General features: G+C 45.8%; 1 protein-coding gene across 1 annotated transcript in view; it reads left to right on the plus strand.

Moving 5' to 3' along the window:
- Positions 1-12881, plus strand: part of UPRT (uracil phosphoribosyltransferase homolog) — a 38346-nt gene that overhangs the window by 15238 nt on the left and 10227 nt on the right. The window contains exons 2-3 of the mRNA XM_025214446.1: positions 11098-11140; positions 12712-12810. Of these exons, the coding sequence (XP_025070231.1) occupies positions 11098-11140; positions 12712-12810 (142 nt within the window). The remainder of the gene's footprint in view (positions 1-11097; positions 11141-12711; positions 12811-12881) is intronic.

The following is a 12881-nucleotide window of genomic DNA, read 5'->3' on the forward strand; positions in this document are numbered from 1 at the left end:
CGGGGCAGGGCGGGCGGGCGGGTCGGTCGGGTCGGGTCGGGGGGCCGCTCGCTGCTGTCCAGCACTGCAGGAGCTGCCAGGCCGGGCGGGCAGGAGGGGAGATCGTGCGGGGATCCCCGCTGCCCCTCGGGCAGGGAGGGGGCTGGACCGAGGATCTTGCTCCGGCCCTAATGGCTAGGAAATGGTTGAAGCGGGAGAAAGGATGCTGGTCCTCTTTGCATCTGGGACACAGCGCAAGGCCAGGAGGAGGATGCATCTGGGTCTTCCCCCAGTGTATTTCCCCCCCCTCTGCTCCCGCCTAAACCGCAAGGAAACCAAGTCTAGGTAAAGCCTTAACACGTGTCCTTCCCCAGCTTCTAGTTACATTGCGTCTGCAGAAAGCGGGGCTGTGCGTCGGTCTGCGGTGGCAAGTGAAGTGTCTCGGTGCTGATGCAATCTCACTTGCCAGCGAGTCAGAAACAGACGCCTGTCTCTTGTTCTGTCCAAAATGCAAATAGGACCAGCATCCTTCCTCCCTCCCACTTTATCAGCCTCTGTTTGTAGTTTCTCTCCTCCCTCCCGGGACACTTCCCGATCCAGTGGGGTTCTCTGTGTTCGGGAGCCAGACGACACCACTCATAATGAACAGCTGTTGGACAACGCGCTGCTCCTTCTTGAGGTCTAACTCGGAAGGAGCGGCTGGGACTGGAACAGAAACTCCCTCCAGAGCACTGTGACACGTACCCAGGAAGTCGATGGTCTGGTTAATGTGGTGACATTTAAAGATCAGACTTTATGCAGCTAACCTATATTAGTATTTTGACTGAGACTGAAAATTACTTAATGCATGTAATAAACACAAAATCACAACCAGTTCCTGATTTTTAGAGTTAATCTCCTTTTCCTGTTTTATATTGTGCTAAAAGCAGGTACAGTGTATACACCCCATCAGAAGAAAGATGACTTAAAGTTTTTACAAACTCATATATATTTTATATGACTTTTTTTTAGATTAGGTAGGTCTCATAGGCCTCTTCCCTTTTCCCTGGCTGATTTGTGCTGTAGCTATCAGTGTTTACCTCCTTGTTATATCTTGACTTCCTAGTTCTAGATGTAGGATGTTAAAATGCAGAACATGTGAGGAACTATATTTACATGCAAACAACACTATATTGGTCCCGTGCTTCAGAGCCGGAAGAACCATTGCTCACCTTCCATGACATTAAAAGTTGTTATAGCTGTATCTATTAGTGTCATCGTGCGTATAAGTATGTCAGCATTTCCATTACAGATGCTTTCTTTCTTATCTTTGGAGGTAGTTATTCAAACTCCTGCTATGTTGTACCCTGTCATTCCTTCCTAGCTTACAGAAAAGACCTAGGTGAAAGCTAGGGCATACATACAACTTCATATGTTAAACAAATTTTAAATAGAAACTAAAATGTTGCTTATGGGGGACAGGCCATAATGAGTAACTTGGAGTTTTAGCTGCATTCTGTTTTCAGTTCTGCCACTGGCTTTAGGAGGAGGGGTAATATATGCGGAGGAGGAATAATACGTGTATGATTAATATTCCTTTCCCCCTCGCCACCCCTCAGAAGCTAGTGGGAGCTTACCTGAACAAAAAGTTCAAGATAGAGAAAATCCTTGACTGCTTGGTTTCCCAGAAAGCTGTAAAAGAGAAGAGAAAACAAAATGAGTTTGGCTCTGGAGCAATGCTGAGGAAGGGAGCTGTCCTTTTATAGCTAGCTGAACCCTTTTCACAGGGTTTTAGATTAGGCTGCCTAGGGAAGCATGCTCCTAGGATGTTGGTCCAACTCTTGTAGCCAGATACGTTTCCAAGGGGAAGGAAGGCATGACACTGATTTAAGGGATAACCAGAAAGTTTTCCCCAAAGACTCCTGGGCTAATTATTCACATTTACTTCTATACATGTGTTTTGTTTATATGTCCTTTGCATACTAATACCCTTTGCATACTGTCCCTAAAACAGTTCCCTGTGTTAGGATTTTTAAACCAAGCCTCACTGTTGTAGATGTTTAGTAATAGCGATATAGTAATAAATGCTTAGTAATAGTGTAGATGTTTAGTAACAGTAGTTCTGTTGCGGCAATGCTAGATCAAAGTTATTGAGGATTACTATGTCGTTCTGACCTGTTCCAGACAAAGAGCTCCCTCTCTACACTTAAAAGCCTTGCTCTGGAGGGTAACGGTTCTCTTCCAGCATAACGCAGTTATAGGACATCATGATCAGGCCAAGGTGACTGCTTGGATAACTTGGCACAGTTCCTTGGATTGAAGCTTGGAATTTGACCCAATGTTCAGGAGCCAGTGACAATGGAGCACTGAGATGATGCGCTCGTCGGCCTACGTTGCTGAGCACACTTAAGTGCTGTGATGAGAACTAGTTCGGTGTGTGGTTGTGGGTTTTGGGTTTTTTTTTTTTTTTAATGGTCAGCATTTCCATACCAAGATATGGAAAACTGTACTAATCAAGCACAAAAGCCAGCAGGACACATTACTATGACTGCATCCAAATGCAACAGGAGAGGATGGTGGGAAAATATTGTAAGAGTGAAATTTATTTGAAGTTCACATCTCCTACTTACCCACAAAGACTGGCACACAGGGCGCTGTATTTCCTCTGTAAAAGCTGATAGATCGCTAGCACTTAAAGTAGCTCAGGAAAATGTGTTTCTGATGTTTTGTGGTGATTCTTGTTTACCTGCTGGATAATGGAATAAGAATGCTTCAGAAGCTGGACTTTCCCACAGTGGATCTCTGGCTAGGTTTTTGCAGCTGTAAACTTTTTTAAGGCTGAAACTCACCTGTTTTTTTTCTTCAGTGAAGACTTAGCTTTTCATCCTGTTCTCTATAATTGGGATCGTGCAATTTTAAACATGGCTATAAATGGCAAGACTGGACTGGAAAAAACAGACAAGTGCAGTCTTGCTGAATGGGAGGAGAGAGTGAACAAACGGTAGAAAGTAAGCCAAGTAGAGTCTGCCTGCAATGTCTGGCCACAGCTTCTGAAGGCACTCGTACACTCCTCTCCCTCATTTATAAAAGAAGTTAATTGTTCTGTCCTGAATTCGAGGTAGGGCTTCAAAAATCTACCTACCTATTGAGTGAGGGGCTCAAGCCATCATTTACTTATAAAAAACCCTCCTTATTCTGGCTGCAAAGTTCCTTCTGAATGAACCAATACAGCATTGTACTGACTTGGGAAGACAGAAAGCTCCATGCCTGCACTGCTGCTTATATCTTAAGCAAGCAACAGCATGAAATGAAGAAGACCTTTGCCAGTTTCACAATTTTTAGAGACCCCTCCAGGCAGCAGTGAAATTGCCAACAGTTGTCAATTTTATGTTGCTCCCTGGGAAAAGGCTATGAATAGCAGACTAGTGGAGCAGCTGATAGGAGACACCACTGGTGTCCTTCTCCTATCTTCTGTATCTGTGTCTGGTTAAGCCTTTGCTGTTAGGGTCTCCTGAAAACTTCTCGAGCATTGGTTTAAATCACTCACTATGGATGGTGGTAGGGGTGATGACGAAGCATCGGACATCCTTAATAGGTAGCACTGTTGCAAGTAAATGAAAAAAACAGGGTCTTAAAACTTTGCCAGACTGCTCAGGGGCACTAGATGGTGGGTGGGTGGGGTCCTTATGGAGACTGGACCAGGACCCTGCAGGGAGCAGGATGGGCAGGTGGGGCCAGGATTGTGGGGCAGTGACAGCATGGGGCCGGGGGCCAGGCCAGAGCCTCAGTCTGCTCCCTGCATGCTCCTGCCTGTGGAACTGGTGTCCATTGCAGGGGCATACAGGGAGCAGATCATGGATCTGCCCCAGGCCCCAGCCCTGCAGTATCACTGCCTCGCAATCCTGGCCCCACCTGCCCATCCTGCTCCCAGACTCTGCTCCCTGCCCACCTGCAGTCCCATCCCATCTGCCCAGGTGAGCACCACCTGCCTGGAGGAGTCCTGAGCTGGTCTCCATGGAAACCCTGCTCACTTACTCCATTAAGCACCCCCAGTGGTGGGTGCGGGTGAAGGGGCAGCTGGCCAGAGTGAATCATCGCTGCAAGAGCTGCCAGGAAGCTGAGTCTGACTGCCATGCTGCCCCTGCCCTGCTGTGCGTGTGGGGCCAGTGGGACTGGCCACACATGCCACAGCCCAGGCTTCCCGCTGTGCCTGTACTGGGTGGAGCTGAGGAACCTGCCACAGGCCAGATAGAATCTCTTAGTGGGCTGGATTTGGCTCGTAGGCTGTATTTTGCCCACCCCGGGTTAGGGAATCACAGTTCATATATACTCAGACTTGCTAGAATCTAACAGCTAAACATCTCAGAAGACTTCTTCCTTATTGAACAAATTCTTATAGTGCTTGCTGCTGACCAGACTGTGTATGCCATCCCCACAGAATGACAGACCATGCTCCTGCCTAACACCCAAAACAACAGGGGCAACACAAGACTTTCCCCAGAAGCAGACATGCTCTGGCCAAAGGCTGAACACTGGAACTGAGAGATGGGAGCCTGTCTTTTCTGTGTTCTCTGTGACTCCATCCTCCTCCAGGTTACAGGGAGGACAAAACAGATGGATTCAAAACCAGAGTAGATCTAGAGCAAGAACTGGATCTAGAGTGCTGTGGGGGGCCTAATCTCCCAGAGTACTGACAGTGTTGTCTTTGTACACTACACACCTGATTTCTGCAACAATAAGGAAGAGGTTCTACAGCATAGTCTCTTTCACTGCACATCCCCAATTCATCTCCAGAGCAGATCTGTTCTCTCAGTGTAATTTTATTTTTGGCGTTTCCTAACTTGATTACATGACGTTAAAAGTGTTCTTTCAACATAGATTTATATATAACATTGTTGTCACTTGCTTGTTGAAGACGCTGTGTACATATTTGTCATATTAACTTCTTTGATTTTAATAATTGTTCTTATAAGTTAAAGGTTTTTATTTTCTGTAAGTCTTTAGAGTATATAGGGAGGAACAATTTGTATTACAGGCACAGACACGTGGAGCTTCTGCAGACTCACTGTAGAGGAAGACAGACTGGATAGGGTCCACCCAGAGGAAATCCATGGTTTAGGAGTTGGCAAAAGGGAGAGGGAAGATTAAATCCCTCTTTCTAATATCAAGCACCAGTCAAGACTTGCCAGTGATAAGCATGTCACTTAGAAAGAGTTTTGAAACTAGTGAAGACAGTAGCAGGGGTTGGAAACCTGCAGCTCATGCAGAGATGGTATCTGGCCCACCAAGCTGGGATGGCCGTGGGAATCAGCAGCAGCACCAGACCAAACTGAGTTAATTCAGCCTGCTGTTGCTGACAGGTCACTGACCTCTGGCCTACAGTTCGGTACCTAGGAAAACACTAGGAAATTCCACTTGCCAACTCCAGACAGGTGCTTTTCATATGTAGGTCTTTGGGCCTGGGAAGTCTCCCCAGAAGCCACCAGTTCGTATTTTTACCTTGAGAGAGAAATAGGATTAGCTTTATTTGCAACTCTGCAAAGACGTAGTTTTGTTTGGTGGGGGGAAGAGCATGAAAGCTCATAAATATGGATCATTAAATATCCGCTGAAATGACAAAATGTTCTGGAGCTGCACTTTATCTTGAACATGGCATAATAGAAAGGCAGTGGTGCTACAATTGACACTTCTAAGCCTTGTGCTAAACATTAACCAGAAATACAACATTACTGTGTAAGATGGGAAAAACCCACTCCAACTTTTCAAAAAAAGCAGGCAGGCCTCCTGTGTGCTATTTCCTGTAAGGTGTAATAAAGCAGAAGGCAACATTTGTTTCCATAGTCCACTTCCATAAACTGCTGTATTCCACTGGGGGAAGAGTTGTCAGCATGTAGTGCTATTATAATGCCTTTCACTCAGGTAGCTTCTAAAGCGTGTACTACTGAGCCCTACAGATGAGGAGGATGTTGTAGGCACAGGTTAACTAGAATTTGATGCGATGCCCTTTTCTTGGGCCAGAATAATCTACTTCATCTAGGCTGCTTGAGCAGCTGCAGTGCTTGAGTAGAGAGAGCTGGGAGTATTTTTCTAGAGCAGGTGCAGCTTTGTGGATGTGGGTGGCTAAGACTAATTCCCAGCGCCAAAGAGCTTGATTTAATGGATATAGCTAGCAGGGTGAGAGGTTAATAGACAGTATGGGACAGGAAATGGAAATGAGTTATTTACAAGATATTCAGATCACTTCTTATTTCAGTTGTCTTTCTAGGCAGAATTTAGAATAAAAGGAGCAGATGGCACCAAGTTGAAGCTGATGAAGGAGGGGAGGTGGGTTGTTTAATGCCTCACAAGATGGATAGAGTTTCAGACACTGGGATAACATAAAAAGCCAATTGGAATGAGCACAATGAAACTGAGGTATGTTGGAGAGAAAAGAGTGGACCAACTCTAGAACAGTGACAGGCATTTTGGGACTGTCTCCATGCGTGGGATGGTCTAGTTCCAGTACATGGTAGCTCTGCTCTGGCCTGTGTTATCTTGAGAACTGTCTGGGCTGTGTGGAAGCAGGCAGAAGTGGGAGCTGCTCAGGACAAGGGAAGCTTATGCAAATAGGTCTTTCTCCCTTCCATATCAGAAGGCAGTGGAGCCATGCAGAATGCATTGCACAGGCGTGCGGGAGATCCTTGTAGAATCTAAGTTACTTATGATCAAGAGCTTGCCGAGTGGCCGTGTACCAGGTTGTGTCATTCTGGTCAGCTCCGTAGGGCAAAGCATGCCAGAGCCTGTTCCCATCTGGTTCTGTTGTGCTGGATTTGGCAAGTGGCTGCATCTGCAAGAGGACGTCTGAATAGATTGTCACCACAAGGAGGTGGAGCGTTCCCTTCATTCCTATTCTGTGTAGATCAGTGGTTCTCAACTTGAGGCACCTCTCATTTGACTCTCAGCTTCCCTTCATAACTGTCAACTGAGCAGCACCCCATTTCAAACCTAATTTATTACAGTGCTTATTCCTTGCAGAGGAGCTAGGCAGTGGGGGCACTGTAGCTTGCTAGGCAGGGAAGAGCATGCACTATGCAGATCCTTAAACCACATCCTTTAGCAGCTTGGTATTTTCTTAGGTGCCTCCCCTTCTGACTAAGAATGTGAAAATGATCAGCATGCTACCACAGGCCTTTTAAAGAGAGCTTGTGTTAGTTCAAGAAGTCATCATTATTGATTTAGCCTACTTTTGTCTCCACAGCTGTCCATGTTCCTGTTGCTTCATTCTGTGCAGCTGTTATTAATGTCAACACAAGTTGGGCTCATAAAACAATAGGCTGGGCAGTAAGATAGATCCCAGTTCTCCCTGGCCCCCTTCATGAAGCATTTTCACATACTTATTCAGTCTTGCAGCTTTTCCAAGTTTAGCGGAAGCTTTTACCCCTTAGCACTCAGGCAGTAGATATGAATTACGAAACTTCTAATGTCACGATTGGCAACCCTTTTAGGCTGCGAGCCCAAGTGAACCCAGGGGTGAGTGGGCAGACGCTAGGACTCAGCCTTTGCTGATGCTTATGTGTTCCTGCAGCAGCATGGGGAGTGCACCTGTCCCCTAGGTCTGGCCCATGGACTGCAAGTTGCCACTCCCTGCCCCTGCGCGTGTGACTTGGAGATGGAGGTTCCCACCACTGCGCGCTGCCAGCCTGGGAGGGCGGGTGTGCACCCACGGATCTGTGCAGGGCAGGCTGGTCCGGGCTGCGCTCCAGGAGGGTAGCCCTAGCTGCTCACCAATGGGCCACACTCTGTGGGGCGGGTGGAGCCCGGCCTGCGCTCTAGGTGGCTAGCTCCAGCCGCAGGTCAGAGCGCAGCTCTGGCTCCACCCGCCCTGCAGGGTGCAGTGGAGTCGAGGATATGGGGGGCTGCAGCCACCGTAAAATTCCCCATAGCCCCTGCTGCCGGTCCCGCTCCGATTTGGGTGCACATGCCCATCCCCATGCCCTGCCACTTCTTGCCCAGCTAGGGCGAAGCTGTTGCTTGTCCGGGAGGTGTGGGGAGGCTGGGCAAGCGGCAGGAGGGCATAGCCCCCAATCCCAGTGCCTTCCACAGGCCAGCCTGCCCCACATAGATCGAGGGGCACACGCCCGCTCCCATGCCCTCCCGGATTGGCAGCGCGCAGTGGCAGGAGCCCCCCCACCCTGAGTCCCATGCCCTGCTACCCTGGCTGGGCAGCGTGTCCCAGCCCCAGGCCCTCCCTCACTGTGGGGGTGTTGATCTGCCCCCTCCCTCTCCCCCCCCCCCACCACAACAGACTTACCAGCTGGAGGCAGCTGTGTCCACCATCCTAGAGGACTGCTGCCTGTTTAGTCTATGGCTGCATCTCCAAATCGGCGCCAAATCTTTGGATCCGAATCAGCCGAATTGAATCAGGACAGTGATTTGAATCACCGAACTGAATTGCTGTCCCTCTGAATTGGCTGAATCCGAATCAAATACTTGCCAGTTCACACAGACCTAGTCTAGAGTACCCCAGAAGCAACTTCATTAGTTCAGATCAATAGCCTCATTCGAAAAACTAAATTTGAAATTAGGTGGGATTTAGGTGCAGGTATTTAAAGGTTACTGTAGCTTTTATTGTATTCTGCTGAAGGTTTTTATTCCTCAGAGGACGTGCAGTGAACAATGTAGAACTGAAGACAGTGAAGCAGCAGGGCATATGCTCTCAACTGCTATACCGAGTGGGATGACTCAACAGTGCATAACTCATCAGCAAGATGACTTCATTGCTTGGAAGGAGGGTGGCATCCCATCCACATTCCACTTGCAACAGCACAGGCACTTGAAACAAAAAAATGCTGGGTGCATTAGCTCTGTGTCTCATGGCAAGGAGGCCGTGACTAGTGCCTTGATAACTGATCTCCCCTCAGCAGACACTATCCCTTGAACACATAACAGCTTAGGCCCAGAGCATATTTTAAAAGAATGTTTCATAAAGAATACTTTTATGACTTATTTCAGTCTTGTTCAGACTTCCCCGGCAGTGTTTATCCACAACTACAATGCTGTTAAAGGGTTAGGCATCTTTTAAAAAAAGAAAATAGAGAGAGATAGATGTGAAAGTTATAATAATAGCAGGTACCAGTTAACATCTACAGTTCCTGACAGGAGGATTAAACTGAAGAATTATTTTCAGTTTGATTCCATAGCACTATCAAATAGTAAGTTTCTTCTTGAATGACTTTCACATGGCAGCAGGAGAAAAAGTAATGTAGGAATTGCCATACTAGGTCAGAGCAACCATCTGTGTAGTCATCAATTGTAACCAGCACCAGATGCTACTGAGGATGGTGGAAATATCTTGTATTAAGCTTTTACGAGGACAATGCTACCAAGGAAGGCTGCTTCTAACCCTGAGAACTAGTGATTGCCTTATGTCATAACACAGAAGAGTTCCCATCCCCTCAAAAACTCATTTGGAGTTTATTACAGCATTGGGTGTTCTTATCCGTAAGTAACTGATCTATATGGAATCCCATTAAGCCTTTGGCCACAAGATGACTTGTTACCACCAGGTTTGACTTTACCCCTTTCTTGGAGATTTCCTTGGTTTTCATTTGGGAACAGTGTTATTCATTCTCCTGCTAGCCTTCTGTAGGCCATTCATTGTTCTGTATATTTGCATTATGGTGCTCTAAGGTAAACTGTTACAGTCTTTTCACACTTTTTCTGCAGCCCTAAAAATATTTCTTACCATCTGCGCACACATTCTCAGTCTGCCCTGTTTTTTCTGACAATGGTTTATTAGACCTGAACACAGTTTTCCCAATGAATGAACACATTTTCAGTGCTACTCTTTATCTCGTTCCACATACCTTGCTGGCTTTTGCCTTTTCTTTCTTTTTTTTCTTTTTGACTGCATGTTGCACATTGAGCTAGTTTCTTTGAGGCTGTATACAGTGATGATTCTCTCTTCTTCTCCCTCCCAATTGATATAGTTAATTTAAAACTTACTAAATGGTATGACTATGAATAGTTCATATTATTCTCCTCGAGTGTGCATCACTTTGAATGTCAGGACTGGTTTTAACTTGTCATGCCACCTAGTTGCCTTGCTTCGCAAAAGCCTCTGAAATACCATCATATGGAACAATTTAGAAATGTCACCTGTGCGTTCTGTCCCCTCCTTCTTGATTATTAAATACCATCGAGAACCAAGTGAATTCTAATATAGAACTTACCTTAAAAAAAGCAAGGTGGTTGTAAGATCACAGGAATTAGCAAGAAGCCCATGAGATAATGTATCCAAAATATCCGGGTTCCCTTTTAATGCCAGAACACCAGGAAGTTGCTAATTTGTTGTTGTCAATGTGTAAGACAAAATATAAGCACCGTATATATTAAATACTCTTAGATTAGCATAAGACATGGGAAGAGAAATTAAAATGGCCCAACACAGTCCCTTTGAACAATTACCTTAACGTGGCCAAATTATTAGTTGCCCTGGGAATAAATAATCAAGTATCCTGGCTTTCGTGCATGCAAACTTAGTTAAAATATTGCAAATATTTGGGGTTTAGTGCCAGTTTCTTTATAGGAATTCAAAGAAGGAAATGGCGAGTAACTGCATTGGGGCCATTTAAAAAAAATGAGAATGTGCCCACCATGATTAGTTGCATGTAAAACTGAAACATATGTGCACATGATACTGGTGGACCATTTGGGCATTTTCAGGGTTACTGTACTGTCCCATTTGGTGATATTTTTTCTATTGACTGTTGGAGCAGGATGTTGAACTCGGAGCTTATAATGTGTGTGATGAATTGGAACCAGGATGGAGTGGAAGCAAGGTCACATTTTTCCATGGAAAGTCTACTTAGCAGCCTGCTTTAGTGTAGATATTCTAACTGCTTCCTACAAAGTGCTGTTAGCCAGTTTTAAGTGACAAACCCTGCTGTGGCCTTGCTCTCTCCAGGTGCTGATCTCCTCCATTAAAGAGAGACTTCAGTCAAACGTGCTTTACCTAAAAGCAGGTTAGCTCTGGGGAAAGTCTCCTGCTATAAATTGTGTGTAAAATGTACTGTGTTTGAATTAATGTGTTACAAGTAACTGTTCATTTTGTCTGCAAGTTGTTCACCAGTTTAAAATAGCATTTGTTTCCTTTTTCAGGACAGCCAGTAGAGGGGACTTCGTATTTTCTGCTGATCGTCTGGTAGGTGGAAAATTTCTTGTCGCTGCTGCACTTTGACACTTGTGTTAAGTAGGTCTTTCAAGCTGGACCATTCATGGAGTGGCAGCAGCGGGTTTTCCTACAACATAAGTTGCTGTCTGACATTAATGATCTGACGAGGCACTACTGCGCTTTGTTACGTTGTGCCTTTCATCCCAGATGATTTCAGATACCTTCAGCCACCTGTGGAATACAGCTGCTGTTTTAACAGCACACATCACTAAGACAGGAGAGAGGAGCATTGGAAACTACTCAGAATCCTATGGAAACATATATGAGCAGGATGTAGCTAATCTAGTTTTAGTGTGAATAACACCTATATCCTCATGAAAAGACCACAGCATTTTTTATAGCTTGGACGGCCACATATAGGCTCATCCAGAAGACTAAATGGCCCCTGACAGTGTTTCTGTAGCACAGCTGGGCATCACATTAGTGGCCAAAACTTTATGGCAGCTGGCACAGAACAATTCTAGCATAGACCAAGGCAGTGTGTAGTGAAAACATGTATTAGCAGATCACAATAAATGCATTTGGGAGGTTAAGGTTTACCTCCATTGGTTAATGTGCTGAGACTACACACTGCCTTATCTTTCCCAGGGCTTTGCTTCATGCCAGTTAATTTATGGAAAGACATTTTTTCCTAGGCCTTGTTTTAACCACGGGTGCATTTGCTTGTCAGTACAAGTTCTTACAGTTCAAGGGTTTCCTTAGTGACTCCTATCTAAATCTCAGTCTGACCCCAACTTGCTTAGTCAGACAGCTGTACGGTTTGAGGAGCTGTGGCGGCCCTTCTACCAACTTCACAACTTGGCCTGTTCACCCACACACACCTTGCAAGTATCGTTTTGTTTCCGATAGCTTCACTGCCTACTAATGATAAGTGATTGGGGTCAGAGGTCTGATTGTTCTTATCTAACAGCTGGATCAGTTATGGTTTGGAGTGCGCCGATTGTAGATAGTGCTCTATAGAACATGCAGCTAAGGTCCTCGCCTGAGCATCTTAGTCTGAGATCAGGGTTGTCAGCAAAAACCATTTGTTTGAATGAGCGTTCTTGCCAGTTACTAAAACAGATAAGGACAATCATGAAAAATGCAGGCAGCCTGTGAAAGAGGAAATTGTAGGTCAGCTGCATTGCAGAGTGTTCCTGCTTGTCTGGGTCACCAGATTCTCAGTCTGAAAATGCACAGACTCAAGATATGCAAACAATAAATAAAAGCCCAATTTCCTAATACTAGCAAATTCAAATGCTGTCCAGCTGAGAATGCGCCAACACAAGCCAGTGTGAACATTAACAGCAATTAGTCCCTGAGTCTTCACTTCAGATCTGTTTGCTACCGGGGCTCCTTCCACACTGAGCACCTTCTGTTAAGGCTGCTTTTCTTACACTGTTGGGGGTTCCCATCATGCCTCATTCTTAAAGGGATATACCTCCTCAGTAAGGTAACTGAAAGGAGAGAAACAACGGTTGTGGCAATGCAAGGACAGCTCTTAATTAACCTCAAATTAATGGCACTGCATCTCCCTAAAGTTAATGCTCTCACCCCTGTAGCCTCCCCCATCTTCACGGAAGTGCTGTGCGTGTGAGGGAAGCACTGACCGCTCCCTAACTGCTCGAGGCTGTAGCACCCAGGCAGCGAGCCAAACTCAGGTACACAGCATGGGAGCCCAGTGCTGCCTGACCATCGCTTTTACAGACACAGAGCTTTTGTTCACAGGAAT

The sequence above is a fragment of the Alligator sinensis genome, unplaced genomic scaffold (genome assembly GCF_000455745.1).
Source record: "Alligator sinensis unplaced genomic scaffold, ASM45574v1 scaffold1196_1, whole genome shotgun sequence".
NCBI lineage: Eukaryota > Metazoa > Chordata > Crocodylia > Alligatoridae > Alligator > Alligator sinensis.